This window comes from Centropristis striata, chromosome 20, assembly GCF_030273125.1.
Source record: "Centropristis striata isolate RG_2023a ecotype Rhode Island chromosome 20, C.striata_1.0, whole genome shotgun sequence".
Classification (NCBI taxonomy): Eukaryota; Metazoa; Chordata; class Actinopteri; order Perciformes; family Serranidae; genus Centropristis; species Centropristis striata.
In genome coordinates, this window is record NC_081536.1 from 31827674 (window position 1) to 31850067 (window position 22394).

The 22394-nt window shown below is 36.8% G+C and overlaps 1 protein-coding gene across 1 annotated transcript in view; it reads right to left on the bottom strand.

Annotated features, from left to right (window-relative positions):
* Positions 1 to 22394, bottom strand: part of LOC131993744 (regulating synaptic membrane exocytosis protein 1-like) — a 142287-nt gene that overhangs the window by 17804 nt on the left and 102089 nt on the right. Inside the window, exons 17-24 of the mRNA XM_059359751.1 lie at positions 20200 to 20362; positions 18786 to 18890; positions 17019 to 17078; positions 10845 to 10922; positions 8845 to 8961; positions 7442 to 7531; positions 3303 to 3386; positions 700 to 756 (exon numbers count right to left, since the gene is read on the bottom strand). Coding sequence (XP_059215734.1) covers positions 700 to 756; positions 3303 to 3386; positions 7442 to 7531; positions 8845 to 8961; positions 10845 to 10922; positions 17019 to 17078; positions 18786 to 18890; positions 20200 to 20362 — 754 coding nt within the window. The remainder of the gene's footprint in view (positions 1 to 699; positions 757 to 3302; positions 3387 to 7441; positions 7532 to 8844; positions 8962 to 10844; positions 10923 to 17018; positions 17079 to 18785; positions 18891 to 20199; positions 20363 to 22394) is intronic.

Consider the following 22394-nt stretch of genomic DNA (forward strand, 5'->3'; position numbering starts at 1 on the left):
AATAAGAGGTGTCACACACTCATGCTTCATCTGTAACTGGGCCCCTGTGTGTGTGTGTGTGTGTGTGTGTGTGTGTGTTCTCATACTTCCTACATAGTGAGGACCAGAACACGTTTTTAACCAACAGAGTGAGGACATTTTTGCAAAGTGAGGACATTTCGGCCGGTCCTCACTTCTTTAAAGGCTTTTTGAGATTTCAGACTTTGTTTTAAGGGTTAAAGGTTACATGATAATGATAATTAACTGAAACTGTATTGTTTGGGTTACAAAACTAACTAAATTATAGTGAAAATGTCCTTCGTTTTCGTCCTTGTAAACTTTTTTCATACATAATGAAGATGGATCAGACAAAGGAAATAAAGGCAAAATTTACTGTGACCTCTTTTAATCTCCCACCCAACAAATACCCCATTACAAAAAACTACAACTAATAAAAACTAAACTAAAACTAAAGCATTTTAAAAGAAATACTTAACTAAAACTAGCAAATTTACTCTAAAAACTAATTAAAACTAATCGAATTTGAAAACAAAAATTCACAACAAAATTAAAACTAAAACTGATGAAAAATCCAAAACTACTATAACCTTGTTAGGGAATTCACTGTTCCAATGAGGGTCCTCACAAAGATAGAAGTACAAGAATGTGTGTGTGTGTGTGTGTGTGTGTGTGTGTGTGAACGTAAGTGTGTGTGTATACCTCTTCTTTGTACTGAGGTGAATTAAAGTCTCTTGAGTAGGAAGTAGCATCCATATTCTCCATTCATGGACATGAAGATGACAAGGATGATACATGCACCGCCACACACACACACACACACACACACACACACACACACACACACACACGAAGACACACTTCTGATATGAATTATGAACATCATGAATTCTAAGTCATTGCTAAGCACTTAGCCTTGAAGAAGAGAGGCTTCTTAGAGCCTGAGAGGAGAAGGAAGGCGAGCACACAGAAGCTGCAGATGCAAATTCCCAGAACAGAAAGTACACTCGGAAAGACTGCAGGAAGCAAACTCAACAAGGCAAGAAGTTCACACTGTAACTAGTACAGACTGCTAAGTTTAGGAGAGAGCAAACTGGGAACTCAAGCCTACGAAGGAAAAGGTAATGGAAGCAACAGCGGGACAAAACTTCGGCAACAACAACAGCAACCAGGAAGTTACGAAGTCTACCGCTACAACTCTTAACGCAACAGATTACAAAACCAGAAAAACACCACCAACCAACAAGCTGAGGAACTATACAAGCAACCTTTACACAATGTGAGTGACACAGTATGAAACAAAGTAGAACAAGTTCTACATTTGTCTGTCATGTTCACTCTCACTGTGTCCAGCTCAGTGACTCGGGAGTTCAGGCTTAGCAATAGGAAGCAATTTGAAGAAGAATTGCAAGAAGTGGCAAGAAGAGCTTGTGATTTTATCTTGTATTTGGTCAAATGACCTGAGACCCTGACGTTGTACTGTAACTGCATAACAATTCCAGTTATAATCACGTTTAAATGAATAGTTCTGACATCTTGGGGTATTATGGTTATTCACTTTTTTTCCCAGATTGATACCACGCTCATATTTGTTTTAAATATGAAGCCAAAGTCAAAAGATATTAGCAAGTCTAGCATAAAGACTTGAAACAGGGAGAAACAGCTAGCATGGCTATAACAATATGACACATTTCTATGTTATTATTATTATTATCATTATTATTATATATACTGTTGCTGCCATTACTATTATTACTATATACTGTGATATACTACTATTATTATTATTGTTATTATATTATTTTATCATATTATTACTATTATTATTACATATTATACACTGTACTATTATTATATACTCTATATTATCACTATAACATTATTACCATCATATCATCAGTATAATTACCTTAATCTTGCCACTGTACCTTACCTACAAACTGATCTTCTTTTAAACTTCTTAAGTGCCCTTGTTCTATTCTGTTTTTTCTATTGTGTTTTTTATTTATTCTACCTCAGCATTTTATTGTATTGTATTTTATTGTAGCTAAAAATCTATCCATCCATCCATCCATCCATCCAACCATCCATCCATCCATCCATTCATCCAACCGTCCATCCATCCAACCATCCATCCATCCATCCATTCATCCAACCATCCATCCATCCATCCATCCATCCATCCAACCATCCATCCATTCATCCAACCATCCATCCGTCCAACCATCCACCCATCCATCCAACCATCCATCCATCCATTCATCCAACCATCCATCCAACCAACCATCCATCCATCCAACCATCCATCCATCCATCCATTCATCCAACCATCCATCCATCCATCCATCCATCCATCCAACAATCCATCCATCCAACCATCCATTCATCAAACCATTCATCCAACCATCCAACCATTCATCCAACCATCCAACCATTCATCCAACCATCCATCCATCCAACCATCCATCCATCCATTCATCCAACCATCCACCCATCCATCCGCCCAACCATCCATCCATCCATCCATCAAACTATTTATCTATACAACAAATTCAACCTATCAGCAGCTCTAAAGCTCACTATGAATATATATATATATATATATGACTTGTTTGTTTGATCTGTGCCCTTGGCGTCAATATTTTGACTCATTATGCTAAGCTAACTTTGCCCTGGCTGTAATCAGTAGGCCATTTGTTGATTTTTAACAGGAGGGTCTAGAGGTGGCAGGTTAACAAGGAGAATACATTTTGTTCATTTTGAAACCTACTGGCAGTAATTTCATATTCAACCAATACGTATGAGACTGGTAAGCATCTTATCATTCGACTAAGTAAGTGAATTCGTCTATTACCCAAAATGTTGAAGTACCACGTTTCGGCGATAATAAATCATCAGCTAAAATCATACTTGTTTTATATGATACAAGATAAAGTCACTCGCTGCCCTTTCATCAGAGTAGAAAGAGTTGTAAGAGTTTAGGTGGCAAATTGACTACCACTATCAATGACAGGAAGATCAGAACTCAGCAAAGAGATTAGAGCTAGCTGCAGGTATGAGGTAGAGCTTGACATCTGCCTGAACCCAATGAGACCCAACTGAAGATTTCAGTCAGGTTCCTTCCATTACTGAGGAAAAAAACTGTGAATTATGTGACATACTGGGGGGGTGATTGGCCTATCCAAAAGTGTTCTTAGTGCAACAAAACACTTTGGAGTTTGGTTCATAAGGGCTTCAGATTTTAAGGCATTAGTCAAGCTCTAAGAAGAAGAAGAAGAAGCGGCTGGAGGTCCACAAAAGGGTACCTGTCATCTTCAGGGGAAGCATGTTGGATAAGAATCCTGGGACTTGCCGGACGTCTCCGGGGCAGGGAATGGGACAAAGATTTTCTATGTGTACACATACAAAATATATCACCCAGATGACCAAATCAGAAAGCCATTACAAATTCAAAAAGTCATGTTATCCCAGCATTGGGTATGTCCCTCGTAAAAAATCTGTCTCTGTGTCTGTAATGGCTGCTAGTAGTGATGCCCAAATGAAGCTTCATGAACCAGTACTTAAATTAACAGACTCCGACAGAACAGTAGTTTTTAACAATTTAACATCATGTTGTCTCACTGAACAGAATCTCACCGTTCAGATCATACAAACTCAGTTGATACGATGAATTTTGGACAAATTATGAAGCAGACAACAACTAAAACATCTCTCTGTCTGTGCATTTATATATATATTTTTTTATATTTTATTGTTACTTTTAATCTAAGTCCTTTGCTATCAGTTTAAAGGTTCATTCTGACCTCCTGAGTGTGTAACAGACTCCTTGGAAAGTAACAACTTGATACTTTGGGATTTGTCAGAAAAGACACTGACCAAAATAAAGAAACAAAATGACAAAAAAAAAGACATAAAATGACCACAAAATGACCAAAAAAGACACAAAATGACCAAAAAAGACATTACATGACCAAAAAGACTAAAACACATGTACGCTTTAACACAGTGAAGACAGAGCTGACTTCTAAAATGATTTGGCGACCCCCAGAAATCATCTAGGGACCCCAATTGGGGTCGGGACCCCAAGGTTGAGAAAAGCTGCGGGAAACTTAACTGAGGGAAAAAGCCTTGAAGACTGACAATTCAGTGTGTTTTCAACCCATTGTTGAGTAGAGATCACCATCTAGTGGGCTCAGAAAATAAAGAAAGTGGTTCATGAAGCTTCATTTGGCCATCACTAGCTACTAGAATTTTGGGCTATTTGTAGGCAGCAGAACACTGGCATACAATCAATCTTTTAAAGTTGAAATGACAAACTTGTTAACCTATTTACACATCCAGAAGACATTGATCATGTTTTGCTTTTACTTGGAGTTGCGTTTCTGTCCAACCCAACAAATTAATTCCTCTTTCCTTTTAGCTCTGTTTTGGTGTCCACCAACTCATAATTGGGACTGGACATCTTGGAAAAAAATCCCTATATGTGTTTCGTTGTTGAACAGGAAATAATCAACACTGTCCTAGCCATTGCCGGAACAAAAACACCAACAATAAACCTACATTAGACTTCCAGGATTAAACTATACACTGAACAGAAGACAAACTGTGTATTTGGACTCATCTTTTGCACTGTAGTCACACTACAAATGTATCACTTCACAGCCAGTGGGGACACAATCAAATGATTACAGAGACCCACAACTCTTTCAACATACAAGTAGCATGTGAGTATTGCAATAAAATAGACCTAAATAAACTTTAAAGCAATGATTCCCAACAGGGTCGCAAAGCCCTCTTGATTTTAAGGGATGTAATAAATCTAATGTGTTAAATATAGATGAGTCAGCATTTAATTCATTAGTGGGACAAAAACAAGGGCTATATTAAATGTTTATTCATTTATTTAAATAGAAAAATCACTATAGAAAAGTTTAAAAATAAAGGCTATATCGTGAGAATAAGGACATGTGTAACATCCCTCCTGTATACACAGGTAACCTCACCTAGAGGTAACCTCACCTAGCGGTAACCTCACCTAGCGGTAAACTCACCTAGCGGTAAACTCACCTAGCGGTAACCTCACCTAGCGGTAACCTCACTTAGCGGTAACCTAGCGGTAACCTCACCTAGCGGTAAACTCACCTAGCAGTAAACTCACCTAGCGGTAACCTCACCTGGCGGTAACATCACCTAGCAACAGAAACACAGAGCTAATGGAAAAATGGTGAATCGTCAGGGAGACGAAAATGCTGAATATCTCAAAAAGAAAAAGAGAGGGTACCATGAAAGTCACATTGAGTTCGGCTTCATAGAAGCAATGGACAATGGGGGGTCGCCAAAGTTTACAATGGTAAAAATGTGGGTCCCTCAAGAAAAAGGTTGGGAACCACTGCTTTAAAGTATTGTGATTACATTGTGGATGATGGTTGATCAAGAAAACAGCACTAGGACCAGAAATCTCTGGATGACCAGGACAGCAGGTCGTATTCAGTCACACTGGAAATGGTATTGCAGGTTATTATTAAGGAGATGAGCTAGCAAATTAGATGCATGAGTGGTTGAAGGGTCAATTCTACTGAAGCCTGGACTGTTGTTCAAGTGATTCACAAGAAGAGGTGCATCGATTCTGTCATCAGGGAGCCAATCTTTGATAGGTTGACGAAAGTTTCTAGATGGTGCTTCAATTAGGGCTGCACGATTATGGCCAAAATGATAATCACGATTATTTTTGATCAATATTGTAATTACGATTATTAATCACGATTATTCATCATGTTAGGGAAAACCACGGGGCTCGTTAAGGAGAGTAAGAACGAGTCTCCAATAACACCAGAAAAAGTTGCTTGATTTGTAGCAAGTCGCTTTTTTGAAAACTGGTCGCTAAGGGGGTCTGAAAAGTTGCTAAATATAGCAACAAAGTTGCTAAATTTGCAACACTGCTTCGCAGGCTTTTACAAATGGCGCATGTTGTTGTGTAGAGTACTACGTCACATCCTGCTTAGCGTTCTATCCAATCAGCAACCAGGCTTTTTTCAGGGGAGAAAAACGGCCCCGCCCCCTGGTGGTTGGAGGACTACTGGTGTAGAAAGTGCTTGATTAGATATGCAGGAGAGACGCATTTTAAAATGGAAATATCGCCGACGATCAGGTTAATTTAATCGTGGCGGCCAAAATCGTGATCACGATTAAAATTGTATTAATTGTGCAGCCCTAGCTTCAATTATATAAAATTTGGAAAAACCTTTCTGGTATAAAGCAACTGAAAGCAACTAAAAGTATTACTAATGATCCTTGTTAACCCTCTGGAGTCCATGTATTTATTGAAAATACACATTTTATTTACAGTAATAACTTTATTTATATATGATATGTAGACAAGCTGAGAAAGCCAGTCAAAGTGTAATCATAGGAGCTTTCAGTGTGACATTTCTGTTTTTTAGACCATTTTTAAAATGTGAATTTTCTTTCTACAGTGAAAACTTTTACTATTTTTAATTTACATGCAAATAGACTGTTTTTGTACATTTCCAAAGACACCTGTGTCTTTTGCTTGTAATTTTGGTTCCTGACACAAAACTACCAAAAAAGACACAAAATAACCAAAAAAAAGACACAAAATGACCAAAAAAAAAGACACAAAAAAGACACAGATAGACCACAAAATGATCAAAAAGATACAAAATGACCAAAAGACACAAAATGACCAGAAAAGACACAAAATGACCAAAAAAAACACAAAATAACTAAGAAAACACAAAATGACCAAAAGACATAAAATGACCAAAAAAGACACAAAATTACCAAAAAAAGACACAAATGGGCCCAAAAAGACTAAAAAGAACACAAAATGACAAAAAAAGACACAAAATGACAAAAAGAAAAAAAGACTAAAAAACACAAAATGACCAAAAAAAACACAAAATGACAAAAAAAAAAAAGACACAAAATGACAAAAAAAAAGACACAAAATGACCAAAAAAGACACAAAATGACAAAAAAAAAAAAAAAGACTCAAAATTACCAAAAAAGACACAACATTACCAAAAAAGACACAAAATGACTAAAAGAAGCACAAAAAAAAGACATTAAATGACCAAAAAGACTCCTGGCAGCTTTATACTTTGTTAAAGTAAAAATGAAAAATCTGAAATTTCAACCAAATCTCCTGGACTTCAGAGGTTTAATGGATGATCTATTTGTGTTTGTTTTAGGAAATCGTTGCACCTTCTTACACGACTTGTGACAAAACGTGGGAGCTGTTGGGTGAAACAGCAGATTGGTGCACAGCAATGGGGATCTGGGTAGAGTGAGGAGAGGGGAAAGCTTCGTCTCCAAGTAGTGTAGGACCATTCATAGGGGGAAGAAACTACAAAGACCAGGGAAGGTAAAGGGTAAGAGACAACTGAAGCACTACAGGAGGGGTGGTGGGGACAGAGGCTGGTACCTTTCAGTCTCTGGTGAGGGGGCATGATTGTCTGGAGTTAGACAGTTGGCACTAGCACTCCTAACCCTGTCCAGAGAAGGCTGCAGATCACTAGAGGCACCACAGCACAACATGCCATCCAATGGAGGAGGAGGAGGAGGAGACAGGAGGAGAGGACAGAACAAACATGAAGAGAAGAAACAATGGACAAACAGAAAAAGATGTTTTAAAAGAAAGTCCGGTTAGATTCCCCCAAATCATAATGCTAGTCTGAGAGCTAAAAACTAAACCATGACTGGCTGGCTGGTGTAAGGATGGGAGTAGATTCATGAGGATGGGGAACATGTTTCTGGTTGTCATGGTAACGGATGAAATGCTCTCTGCACTTTTCTCCCAACCTGGCACAGTTCTACTAGATTCTTAACTTGTTAAAGTACCGTATTTCCTCAAATAGTAGCCCGTTTTTTCAGTTTTTCATCACAAAATGATGAAAAAAGACACTAAATTACCAAAAAAAATACATTAAATTAAGCAAAAAAAGGACTCGAATTGACCACAAAATGACAAAAAATGACCACAAAAAGACACAAAATGACCACAAAAAGACACAATATGACAAAAAAAATGACAAAATAACAAAAAAAAAAAACACAAAATGACCAAAAAAATGACTTTAAATGACCAAAAAAACTAAAACACATTAACACTTTAACACAGTGGAGACAGAGCTGACTTCCAAAATGATTTGGCGACCCCCAGAAATCATCTCGCGACCCCAATTGGGGTACCTACAGTACTAACTCGTGTGGCGAAACTTCAAAATACAGGTGTTGTGTGGAAATCTGTTACCCGTCAATTATGTTTCCTGAATGGTGTTCTCCGTAGCATCTACTCCGCGGTTGGAGTTAGGATTTAAGTTCCTGCTTAACCTGCTGCCCTCGCGACCCGGCCGTGGATAAGCGGACGAGAATGGATGGATGATTTGTATTAATGCTTTTATGTAAGCAGTGTTTAATTTTGTTAAGACGGGGCTTATTTTAACTACTTAACATACTGTTATAAGATTTAATTTAAAAAAAATGTATTTAGTAAAAATTGTTTTTACACCTGGTGATCGAAAAAAGACACAAAAAAAGTAAAGTTATAAATTGCTACTTTGGGATTTGTCAGAAAAGACACAAAATGATGAAAAAAGAATCAAATTGACCACAAAATGACACAAAATGATGAAAAAGAGACAAAATTACCAAAAAATTACATAAAATTAAGTAAAAAAGGACTCGAATTGACCACAAAATGACAAATAAATACCACAAAAAGACACAAAATGACCAAAAAAGACACAAAATGACCAAAAAAAGACACAAAATGACCAAAAAATACCCGGCTTTAAATTGAGGAAATACGGTTTGTGCATTTCTTACCGAACTGTCACCTCATCTGTGAACATTACAACGCGTTGTGTGATGGAGCTGCGTGTTGCCATGACCACGTGTGATCCCACAGCAGAGCTTATCTTTCGACATGCAGGCAGCGTGGAACTAGTCACAAGATGAAAATTTCACACAAAAAAAAAAACATGCAAATGAAACAAAGTAAAGGAGAGAAAGCTCAGATTGGAAAAACGAGTGTGTGAAGCTCTTGCTGCTGTAGAAAATACTCACATAATAAAAAGAAGTCCGCAGAGTTTGTCAAATGATCACATTTACTACAATAAAACCTGAGTTTCTTCACAGGTTGAGAAAATTTCACTCTGGCACCACGACATGTGTAAAGCCTCAGTATGCTTCAAACAAAGTGTCTTCATAACCCTTAAGACTTTTTGGGAGGACCTATTTATGGGTACCCTGGTTCTAGAAGTTAAAGCTGCCAATTATTTTCTCCATAAACTGTTTAAGGTGGCTCAAACCCTGTTTACGCTTGGTTTTAAGATGTTTTTTGATGATCCAAACACAAGTGGATGGCATAGAGCAGGGGTCTCAAACTCAAATTACCTGGGGGCCGCTGGAGGCAGTATCAAAATGACCAAAAAAAAAGACACAAAATGACAGAAAAAGATACAAAATTACAAAAAAAAGACACAAAATTACAAAAAAAAACACAAAATTACAAAAAAAACCACAAAATTACAGGAAAAAAACTATTTTACTTAAAAAAGAAACAAAATGACCAAAAAAAAGACACAGAATTACCAAAAAGACACAAAATTATTTTTAAAAAGACACAAAATGACCAAAAAATACACAAAATTACTAAAAAAAGACACAAAATTATTGAAAAAGACACAAAATTATTTTTTTTAAAAAGCAACAAAATTACCAAAACAGTGAGAAGTCATTTTTTTCACATGGATTTTTAGTATACCATTGAATAATGACTGAATACATAAGCTTAAGCAACAAAAATATTGTTTATTTTTGTTCAAGTCCAACAGACCAGTGCAATTTTTTGCCATTAAGTGTAGCAATAGCATATTTATAAATATAGAACATTTCATAAATTCAGGTAGCCTATAGGTAGGTAGACCTTCTGTAAACTATAATACTTTGGTTTTTGAAGTAAAACACAATCCACGCTAGCTAGCACACTAGCCGCTAGCTGCTATATGTTTAGCATTGAGGTGATACTTGAGGCTGGATGTGCTGCGGTGATATGTGAATTCCTTGTTGCCTAGCAACACAACCATGCTCTTATGGACGCTTCCATCCGTTGGTTTTTAGTAACTAAATGTCCCATCATCCACGGGGCCAACCAAAGGTCTCATCAGCTTCTTCCTTCATTTTTTTATTTATTTATTTTTTTTTGCTTTGATTGTTTGTTTGTTTGTTGTTTTGTTTGCGCCTCCCATTACTGGGTGGATTTTTTTTTTTTTTCAGATCTTTATTAACAATGAAGGAAATACAGGCATTCACTATATAAACAAGATATACAGAGAAAAATGTCAGTTACAGTATCTATAGAATTAAATATATATATATAAATAAAATAATAACATAATAAGGCACGTAGGGTATGAGGAGCTTCCCTTTATATTATTCTGGGGCTTCTGAAAATAAGTTTTTAAAGTGTAGCTTCTTCCTTCATGTTCACTGTGGTTTGTTGTTGTCTGAACTCATCAACGCTAGTTGGTGCTCCAGTATAATCGGTCCTCCTGAAACTCATCCAGTGAGAAACGTTCCGCGGTGCAAAAATAAGGGCGATTAAAATGCGTCATTTTTTTTAACACGTTAACTTTTGTGGAATTAATTAATCTTAATTAACACGTTAAAGTCCCGGCCCTAATTAAAACTATTGGCCGTAGGGAAAGGCCTATATGGTTGTTGCATTATCCAGGAGAGAAAAACAAAAGAAATAGGAATAAAGAGTGAAACACTTTGTTTGTTTGAAGCACACTGGGCCCGTAGCTGTGGACTTACTTACTTACCTGTCTGTGTGTTTGTGGGTACCGTTGAACAAAAGGGGCATCTTAGGTGGCAGAGTGTTATTGTGCCTAGTAGACCTCCTGATGTTAGCATGCATGCAGCAGACAGAAGTAGGAAAGTGGAAGGAGTGGGTGGAGGAGGAGAAAGAAAACAGGTCTGTGGGACTGCTCACACAACACACAAACAGAAAGTTCTGCAGGTCAAAAAAGGAGCCAACTTATCCAGTGATTTTATGTCCCATGTAACATCTTATTAGGCTGATTTAACCCTCCTGTACTCCTGTAAATCATTCTCCACATACGGTTAATATAGGTTAACTTTCATAGAATTACTTTTTTTTTTTGCTGTATATTTCACTATAAATTAACCTTTGAAAAAAAATATTCAGGTTTTATTACTTTTTTTCCCTCTTGAAATGAGGTCTAATTTTGTATATTTGACTAAAATTGACCAATAATAATGACTAAAATATGAAAATTATATATTCTACATGTCCTAAAACCAGTCTAATGCCGTGATTCTTTTTATTTTTATTTTTTTGGCATCCAAAAATAAACAATGCTTTCAAAATATAAGTTTCACTAAAAGTTGCCATAACCTACTCTGTACATTCCCATCAAGATTTTTTTTCCCGATTATTACTTTTGAAAAAAAATTTCAGGTTTTATTACTTTTTTTTCTCTTGAAATGAGGCCTAATTTTGTTTATTTGACTAAAATTGACCAATAATAATGTAAAAAATATGAAAATTATATATAAATTTTTTTGGTCACGAGTTACCTTAAAAGGTGAAAAAAAAAAGTTGGTAATAATTTTTTTCTGCATGTCCTAAAAACAGTCAAATGTTTTGCTGACATTCAAAAATAAACAATGCTTTCAAAATAAAAGTTTCACTAAAAGTTGACATAACCTGCAAGAAATTATTATTTCACTATAACTATTTAAAAAAAATCGGGTTTTATTACTTTTTTCTCTTGAAATGAGGCCTAATTTTGTATATTTGACTAAAATTGACCAATAATAATGAAAAAAAAAATGAAAAAATTATACATCAATTTTCTGGTCATGAGTTGCCTTAAAAGGTGAAAAAAAAAGTTGGTAATACTTTTTTTCTACACAAAAACAGTCTTGGGGTCCTTTTGACCCCTGAGGACCATGGGTGTGATTCTTTTTTTGCTTTTTTTTTCCCACTATGACTATTTTTCTCTCTAAATGAGGCCTAATTTTGTATATTTGACTAAAATTGACCAATAATAACGAAAAAAAATACAAACATTATATATCAATGTGTTGGTCATGAGTTGCCTTAGAAGGTAAAAGAAAAAAAAGTTGGAAATTTTTTTTTTTCTACATGTCTTTAAACCAGTCTAGACGGGAGTACACAAGGGTTAAATATGTTGTTCAAAGAGGTTTAGCTCAATAGCTCATTCGTTATTTTTTATTGTGTTTCATGTTTCAGGACTGTCTGTTTTTCTCCATATTGTCAACTGATGTGTTTCTAAACAGTGCGTTGCTTGCAAAATCACTGGCTAAGCTTGTAGGTTTTTGCAGTGTAAGCAAGTAAAAGCTACAGCACTGCATGACAGGCGTACAAGCATCAGAAGCGTCTCTAACCTCTACTGACACGCTGAAAATCACCCTCAAACACATCTGTGTGTACACAACGTGCAGGTTTTACCAGCTGATTATGCTTCTGTCTGAGAGCTGTGGTTGTATACAAAAACACCTCTGGTGAGACATTCGGACGTGTTCTGAAGCGTGTTACTTACCTCTTTGACCAGGGGTCTCAAACTCGTGGCCCGCGGGCCAATTGTGGCCCTGGTGATGATATTATGTGGCCCCCACCTTGATATGAAAGTTTAATGTGAGTTTTATATGAATGGCACTTTACCGTGTTGTGTGTGGAAGGTCCCTTTAATTACTTTTTTAAATAATTGTGTGTCTTTTTTTAAACACTTTTGTGTCTTTTTTAATAATGTTGTGTCTTTTTTAAATAATTGTGTGTCTTTTTTGGTAATTCTGTCTTTTTTTGGTCATTTTGTGTCTTTTTTGGGACATTTTTTGTCTTTAACAATAATTGTTTGTCTTTTTTGGTAATTCTGCTTATTTTAGGTCATTTTGTTTCTATTTTAAGTTTTTTTTTCTATCATTTTGTGTCTTTTTGGTGATTTTGTGTCTTTTTTTAATGATTTTGTGTCTTTTATGGTAATTCTGTGTATTTTTTGGTGATTTTGTGTCTTTTAGTAATTGTGTATTTTTAGGTCCTTTTGTGTCTTTTTTTTGTAATTTTGTGTCTTTTTTGTAATTTTGTGTCTTTTTTAAGTAATTTTGTGTCTTTTTTGGTCATTTTGTGTTTTTTTTGGTCATTCTGTGTCCTTTCTAAGTAATTTAGTTTTTTCTGTCATTTTATGTCTCTTTTGGTCATTTTGTGTCTTTTTTAGTAATTTGTGTCTTTTTTATATCATTTTGTGTCTTATTTTAGTAATTTTGTGTCTTTTTTAGTCATTTTGAGCCTTTTTTAAGTAATTTCGTTTTTTTCTGTTATTTTGTGTCTTTTTTTTGTCAATTTGTGCCTTTTTTTGGTCATTTTGTGTCTTTTTTGATGCTGCCTCCAGCGGCCCCCAGGTAATTTGAGTTTGAGACCCCTGCCTTTGACTGTGTGCTATCTAAAGACCTACAGTTCTAACTAAAGTTCACGTGATACACAAATGTTAAATGACAGCAAAAAGTATTGATACGTCAAAACTGTATGAGGATATGAGAACAGAGTGCAGAGAAACAAGGTTGTAGAAGAGCAGCATGCTGAGAATGAGACACAGTCTGAATGTAACAATGGTCCTCTAGTGTCCTCTGGTGGATCTGAGGCAGCAGCACAACTACACATCTCATCTCGTCTATCTGGAGTTTTTTGTATCCGCCCACAACACTTACATTGTTTGAAATATACAGTAAAAGCCCTACTTTTGCACGCTACTTTCCTGACTCAGTCGGTTTAATTTCTGTCAACAAACCACATGAAAACTCCAAATGTCCCCTCTTGAATGTAACACACAAACAAGTGTATAGTGTACTGTATAGAAAAACGATTAGACCACCATTGTTTTCTTCAGTTTCTTGTTCATTTTAATGCCTGGTACAACTAAAGGCACATTTGTTTGGACACATATGATGATAACAACAAAAATAGCTCATAAGAGTTTAATTTAAGAGCTGATAGAGACATTTTCCATGGTTTTATTGATATTTTTCATGAAAAATGTCTAGATATCAGCTCCAACGCCAATGCTGCTCTGCTGGGGAACAGTTTACCTCAGATTCTTGGGTCATTTTGTGTCTTTTGTTGGTAATTTTGTGTCTTTTTTTTAATCATTTTTACATACATTTTTGGTCAATTTGTTTCCATTTCGATCATGTTGTGTCATTTTTGATCATTTTTACATCCATTTGGTCATTTGTGTCTTTTTTCTTCAGTTTCTTGTTCATTTTAATGCCTGGTACAACTAAAGGTTCATTTCTTTGGTCAAATATAATGATAACAACAAAAATAGCTGATAAGAGTTTAATTTAAGAGCTGATATCTAGACATTTAACATGGTTTTCTTGATCATGATTTTGGTCATTATGAAGAAAACCATGGAAAATGTCTACACTGTTGTTTTTACGGTAAAAAAAATGGCAGCTGTGGATGCCAGAACTTTACAGTAACAAATACGGTAGAACTGTTATTAATATTACGGTAAAAAGATATCAGCACTGTGGATTTCACATTTAAGAATGTATGAATAAAAAGTTTTTCCATCAAAAGAAACGCTGTTCTGCCATATAATTGACAAGAAAATACTTTATAAATGCTGCATGAATTAAAGATTTTACCATTAAATACTACAGTATATTTATGTTAGAGATATGGTGTTTAATACATTTAACAGTGAGAAAAAGTATTTTAACAAAAGATAAATGCAAAAATTACTGTGATTTTTGGATATATATTAAATTAAATACATATTACAGGGTATTTTACAGTTTATTTTGTGTCTTTTTTTGGTCATTTTGTGTCTTTTTTTAAGTAATTTAGGTTTTTTTTGGTCATTTTGTGTCTTTTTTTGTAATGGTCGAATAGTCCACAATGAAGTCCAGTGACTGTTGATGTGCTTCTTCAAAATGTATTGTTTTACGCTGTGGTGAAGGTATGGTAAGGTTTAGGCACAAAAACACTTGGTTAGAGTTAGAGCAGGGGTCGGCAACCTTTCCCATGAAAAGAGACATTTTTGGCCAAAAACAGAAAGAAAAATCCCTCTGGAGCCGCATCTTTGAGCCTTATAATGAAAGTAATTTGCTTATTTCTTGCTGCAAATCAAGCAAATCACTCATCGTGAAGTACTGGTAGTTCATGTAAATGAATATGTCTTTTCTGTTGGAGCTATTTTGGGCAAAAATTTAAGAAGAGCTCATTTAAGTTAACTAAAGTACTTTTTTCCCTGTCTGTAAGGCACAAATTTTTACAATTTGAGAATGTAAGTATCACTACAACAATGTGGATTAAATTTTAGACAAATTCAATATAATTGAATCAATAAATATTAATAATATCAATAAAATTATATTTTTTTGTCAAAGCAACAGAGGAAGATCACTTTTTTGGACTATTGGGTAGTCCAAAAAAGGGACATCAGAACAATGGCATGGCACCACTCAATTGAGATCCTAACTAAATACTAATTTGCTGGTTTTGTTGATTATCTGAGATTTTCAAAAAGTCCATGGAACTATATTAGTGTCTATTTGGTTTGCTTTGGATATCTAGTGAGTGATTACAGTCTGTATGGTTTAGATTTCTTCAGTGGCGTGGCATGATTCCTCCACTAGGTGGGGATACAGTCTCAGAGGTAGCTCTGTGTATTTTGGACAGACCACTGGGTGTGAATCTTGCGTTTTAGATGTTATTATAATATTGTACTGTACTGATGTGTCAGTGTTTCATTCACAGTGCTCTGCAAAGATCTGACAGCTGCTCGCCTCTGAAGCTCTGCACAGATCTAGAATGCTGTCTGCATTGTGGAGGTTGCAGCGAATGCTGGTAGGTAATAACTTTTCATTTTGAGGTCCATAAATTGTACTTGAATTGCTACTGCTACGTCCAGGCAGTTGGTCTTAGGGCTGCAAGAAAACATCTGTATTTTTATTGCACTACTTTTAAACAAACAACAGGAACAGTTTTTAGTTTTTAGTGTCCGGTGCTTGTTGTAAACAAACAGAGATCGCTAAGTGAACACCTCCTGCAGCAGCAGCACATACACACTGTACTGCTAAAGAGCTAACTGTTAGCCTGTTAGCACATACACACTGTACTGCTACAGAGCTAACTGTTAGCCTGTTAGCACATACACACTGTACTGCTACAGAGCTAACTGTTAGCCTGTTAGCACATACACACTGTACAGCTACAGAGCTAACTGTTAGCCTGTTAGCACATACACACTGTACTGCTACAGAGCTAACTGTTAGCCTGTTAGCAATTTGCAGACTGGATGCTAAGGGGTTAACATCCCCTCCGGCTCTGCAGCTGGGAGAGACTGCTGCAGGAGGACTGTGCCCCTTCGACTCCTTCTTACTCTTCCTAACCTGATGCCGACCCCCGCGGCTCGTTAAGAAGGAGTCTCTAATAACACCTGAAAAAGTTGCTGGATTTGTCGCCAGTCGCTTTTTTGAGAAATAGTCGTTAAGGGGGTCTGAAAAGATTAAAGATTTTCATTTTCAGTAGAAACAAATGGTCTTGGGGTTGATAGCAACAGACATTGTTTGTATTTTTCATGGGATTTGTTGACTGTTAGAAAACTCTGAGACTACTGGCAGCCTGGTCTTTTAAATCCAGTCCAGTTTTACTTCTACTATCAGGTGTTTTTAAGTGACTATTTAATTTTACAGTTTACTTTTACAACACGTTTTAACTTTTTCAGTGAAGTAAAATTAGTTTCAGTGGGATATTTTCTCACTCTGTCATCCCGTTCGAAACAATATTTTCAGTGATGGCTTTACAGTTTTTTTTAAAAACTGCATAGAGAGACACCCTGATAAAAAACAAACAAAAAAAGCACTATGTACATACAACTACAACTGATCCAGATCCCAAATCCACAACTAAAATGTAAACAAGAAGTGGTGATGGGCCAGTTTACCTTGTGTGGAGGCACTCAGCACTTTTGCCTCGCATTGACTGGTGGATCATGATGACCTCACTGTGGTTACCATGGGGATGGATGACACATTAGGAAATCAACAACAGTCAAAAAACCAGAAGAGCAGAAGGAGAAGAGTGTGAACAGGAAAGAGAAGCTGTCGCTGAATCGCTATAGAAACGACACGTAGACACACAATCAGAAATGCCACAGAAAGACGTTTTTGTCTAAAGTCACTTTTATCCAAACGGACGATATTAATGCACAGAAGCTGCACCAAACAGGGTTTGAGGTCCAAAGAAAAACAGCCTTAAAAAGGAGAATTTTGCTGAAAGGACAGGAAAACTAAATCAGGATTATTGTTTTTTTTAACTAATAATGATAACCAAAAGGATGTTAACCTGTTTGATAAAATAAAGTTTTAGCAAATCTCACAACAGGCATTCACACACACACACAAAAAAGCATAAAGCATGTTTTATGCTGCGTTCAATTGCACTCAGAACTTGGAAAGATCTGAGTTGGAAATTCCGACTTCCGAGGTAAATGCATTTCATTGCTCAACCTCAGAAAACATGGCCGACCACAGCAAACTGATGTTTGTTAGGATGTCTTTCGAGCATTTAAAAATTATTCTGTAGTAGAAGTACATCAGCTACCTGGTACAACAGACAGTTAATGGTTGTTTCCTCTCTGGGTGGAACTGTGGTCTGCAAATACTTAAGAGACAAAAATATAATTAAATCATATCAATTTCTTGGATATAATTAAACAAAGTGCAGTATTACACCTTATAGACTAATGTCGTTTAAATATGGGAAAAACTATAATATTTTTTAAACTTTTTCTGTGCTTTTTCGTCCCTACTACGCTCACACAAACTCTTTAATTAACAGAGTGGGAGTGCAAATACCACTGCAAAGTAATCCTACACTTTTAGTAAGTCATTTTGGGTCCTTTTTTTGGTCATTTGTGTCTTTTTTGTGTCTATTTTTGTCTTTTTTGTGTCTGTTGTGTCTTTTTTAGTTATTTTGTGTCTTTTTCTGTCATTTTGTGTCTTCTGTGGGGGTTTTTTTGTTATTGTGTCTTCTCATTTTGTGTCTTTTTTGGTCATTTGTGTGTTTTTTGTGTCTTTTTTGGTCATTTGTGTCTTTTTTGGTCATTTGTGTCTTTTTTGTCATTTTGTGTCTTTTTTGGTCATTTGTTTCTTTTTGGTCACTTTGTGTCTGTTGTTGTGTCTTTTTTTGTTATTTTGTGTCTTTTTTGTCATTTTGTGTCTTTTTTGGTCATTTGTTTCTTTTTGGTCACTTTGTGTCTGTTGTTGTGTCTTTTTTTGTTATTTTGTGTCTTTTTTGGTCATTTGTGTCTGTTTTTATAGACTAATGTAGTTTAAATATGGGAAAAACTATAATATTTTTAAAACTTTTTCTGTGCTTTTTCGTCCCTACTACGCTCACACAAACTCTTTAATTAACAGAGTTGGAGTGCAAATACCACTACAAAGTAATCCTACACTTTTAGTAACAGAAATGCTAAATCAAACGACACATAACAGACTAAATGTTGAAGATAAAGTGACTGTTTTCCACGTATTTCCGACCTACTCGGGCTGCTTGGATCCTTCCCCAATTCCCCAGTCGGAATGACAAGTTCAAGGCCCGTTCTATTGCATTTTTCCGACTCTGAGGTCGTTTTTTCCGAATTCCGAGTGCAATCGAACGCAGCATGAAACAACCAAATAATAGTTGTATTACAAGTGTGGCTCACCTGTCGTCCAGGTACTCTTCCTCCTGGCGGCGGCCTCTGGCAGGGTCGTAGTAACGGGTCGGAGAACGAGAACGACGAGTGTGAGGAAGCTCATCGTCCAGACTCCTGAGACACCGGGAGGAAGGGAAGGAAAGAAGGAAGGAAGGACGTAAGGAAGGAGGACTTGTGTCAGGTGTTGCAGCAGACTCTTGGCCGGGCTCGTTTGGCTCGGCCAGTAAAAAGCAGAGCTGGCAGCACTGTGTGTTCTGCATCAGACAGACATTTCATTAGTAGATGGACTCTGTTTGCTGCCTTCCAACGAACTCTCTCATCCCTCCGCTCTCCTGCTGCCATGTTGCTTTTACCTCTTACAAGTGACCAGTGTCTTCCCACCCAGCTAATAGATATATATCCTTTATTTAACCAGGTAAAAAGTCTAGTTGAGATTAAAAAAAAAAACTCTTTTCCAAGAGAGACCTGGCCAACAAAGCAGCATCAAATAATAATACTGGTCATTCATTAGTATCTATCACCAACCTCACAGTTAATGATTTTAAATTGTGTACAATATGTGTAAATTTTGGCTAAATTATGACTATTTGGAAAATACTGAATTTTTAAGTAGATAGATTTCCCAGACCTTCTCAATCCACATATTTTATTTTGGAGGGTTTTAACCATTTAAGAGCTGGAATCAGTAATATTTGTAAAATATATTTTTTCCTCCTTCCAGTTATGTAATTTGGTATTAGTCCAAACATTACCATCTTGAGATCTTTATTAAAACTTTTCTGCAATACTTTTCCAAGTGCATATATTTAGTATAAAATGATAGAACTGGATGTAACCCTCTTATATGTTAGATTTGACACCTTTGTTCACATTTGCAACATTTACAATTCTTTATTGAGCATGATAGTGTTTTGAAAGTTAAAAAAAAGATTCAAAATCACATTTTATGTTGGACTAAAAAATATGACCAATATGACACAAAATGACTAAAAAAAGACACAAAATGACAAAAAAAAGACACAAAATGAGAAGACAGAATGGCCAAAAAACCCCACAGAAGACACAAAATAACTTACAAAGACACGAAAAGACATGAAAATGATTCACAAATGAACAAAATAGCCCTTTAAGACTCCAAATAATTAATCTGAAGAGTTTCATTGGAATTCATATCTAAAAATAATTTGTAAAAATGGCCGATAAGTTTCTTATTTTAATTACCAATTTGTAATTTTATCAAGAATTCTTCAATTGGGGTGGGCTCTAGATTTTAATCCATTCTTTTATTTAAAAAGTCTATATTGGAGTGTGTAAATCCCATTCTTAACTGTTCAAATGACTTGAAACACCCATCTTTATGACGCTGGTGGCATGTTGCTCTTTTAATAAATAATTAAATCTGGTTTGATCCTATAACGCTCACCTCTGGGCGGGAACATTGGGCGGCCGTGAGCGGATCCGTCCCTGCTCCTCGCGGTGCGGGGAGACGGAGCGGGACCGTATGTGATGGGACGGCGTCCTCTGCTGGTCCGGGACCTCCAGGGTAGACGTGGACTCCCGCTGCCTCTCCCTGCCACGCCCGTCCGCTGCTGGGGGGGAATGGGAGTGCACGAAAACACTCATTAGAAAATGTAAATGCTCAGAAATGAATGCAAGTATTACGTAGACAGAAGGAGCTCTTCAGCCTTTACAGTAGTGACGGGACGAACAAAGAGTGAAACCCCGTATTGGTGCGTGCATCGCTTTAAGAAAAAAATCATGTGACCGATACAGGAAGTGCCGCGCCAAAGTGTGTTTATAAGTGAACAAACTGTATCGACATGTTGCAGGTTTGTTGGATGGAGTTTTGCTGTTCATTTCCCTGAGATTTAGTGTTTTTATCTTTTTTTTTTACACACCCCTTTTTTGCAGTGTACATTTGAGCATGAAATATGTTAAGTTACTGCACTGTAAATATATTTGAAATTGCAGTTTCATCATATCACGGTCCTATATGTGGCCCTGTGGTAGTGTCCATGAAAAACTGTGGCCCCCTCCAGCATTCAAGTTGCCCATCCAGATGCCACAAATCGTAAGAAAAGATGAAAACTATCAAGAAGTTAAAATTATATTCCCTGAAATGTTCACTGAATCAAACCCATTTTTGTTTCTATTCATGGTAACAAGTCATTCAATGCATTTACATTCAGTAATCATCTCTCCATATAGTAGTTTTTGAGTTTGGAATATCTAAAGATGATGAATCATGAATAAAAATAACACAATATATAAGCCGAGGCTGTGTGATACCATTGAATAAACTGCACGGCAACTACAACACGAGTCTGTCTCAAGGATACAGACTATTTAAAGATAAGCCTAATAATAGACCTGCAGCTGGCTATTTTTCAGTACTTTGTCCTGTATTTTTTGAATTGAGTAAAGGAATCTTTTTCTTTGGTGGTGTAAGCAGAGCTATCTCTGAAGATAAAAATAAAAACAGAGAGTGATCAGCCTTGAAGGGATCTGTGGGACTGTATGAGTCTTTGTTGTGGTCCCAGGGTCGCTGGTTTTATATCCAAAAGAAGAGCACCTCAAAGCTCACAGTGGGCCGGGAGTTTGCTTTGGAAGGTGCTACCAAGGTTTTTCATTTATTCCTACCATGCATGGAAAATTAAAAGAAAAAGTTGGTAAAGTAAAGTAATGTGTGTTTTTCCATCCTTCTGTCCCTCTTTTTAACTTGGGTACTCATTAAAAAGAAACACAGATACAGAGTAGGGTTCGACTGAAATAATGCAACTTATGTTTTTTTTTTATGGAAGGTGATAATATAAGCTGATACTCTATTAGGGCTGCACGATTATGGCCAAAATGATAATCACGATTATTTTGATCAATGTTGTAATCAAGATTATTAATCACGATTATTCATCATGTTAGAGAAAACATCTGTATTTTTATTGCACTACTTTTAAACAAACAATAGGAACAGTTTTTAGAGATCGCTAAGTGAACACCTCCTGCAGCAGCAGCACATACACACTGTACTGCTACAGAGCTAACTGTTAGCCTGTTAGCAATTTGCAGACTGGACGCTAAGGGGTTAACATCCCCTCCGGCTCTGCAGCTGGAAAAGACTGCTGCAGGAGGACTGTGCCGCTTCAACTCGTTCTTACTCCTCTTAAGGAGCTGCCGGCCCCCGCAGCTCGTTGAGAAGAGCCACCGGCCCCCGCGGCTCGTTAAGAAGAGCCACCGGCCCATGCGGCTCGTTAAGAAGAGCCACCGGCCCCCGCGGCTTGTTAAGAAGAGCCACCGGCCCCCGCGGCTTCTTAGGAAGAGCCACCGGCCACAGTGGCTCGTTAAGAAGAGCCACCGGCCCCCGCAGCTCGTTAAGAAGAGCCACCGGCCCCTGTGGCTCGTTAAGAAGAGCCACCGGCCCCCGCAGCTCGTTAAGAAGAGCCACCTGCCCCTGTGGCTCGTTAAGAAGAGCCAACGGCCCATGCAGCTCGTTAAGAAGAGCCAACGGCCCATGCGGCTCGTTAAGAAGTGCCACCGGCCCCCGCGGCTTGTTAAGGAGTCTCCAATAACACCAGAAAAAGTCGCTTGATTTGTCGCCAGTCGCTTTTTTTTTTTTTTTTA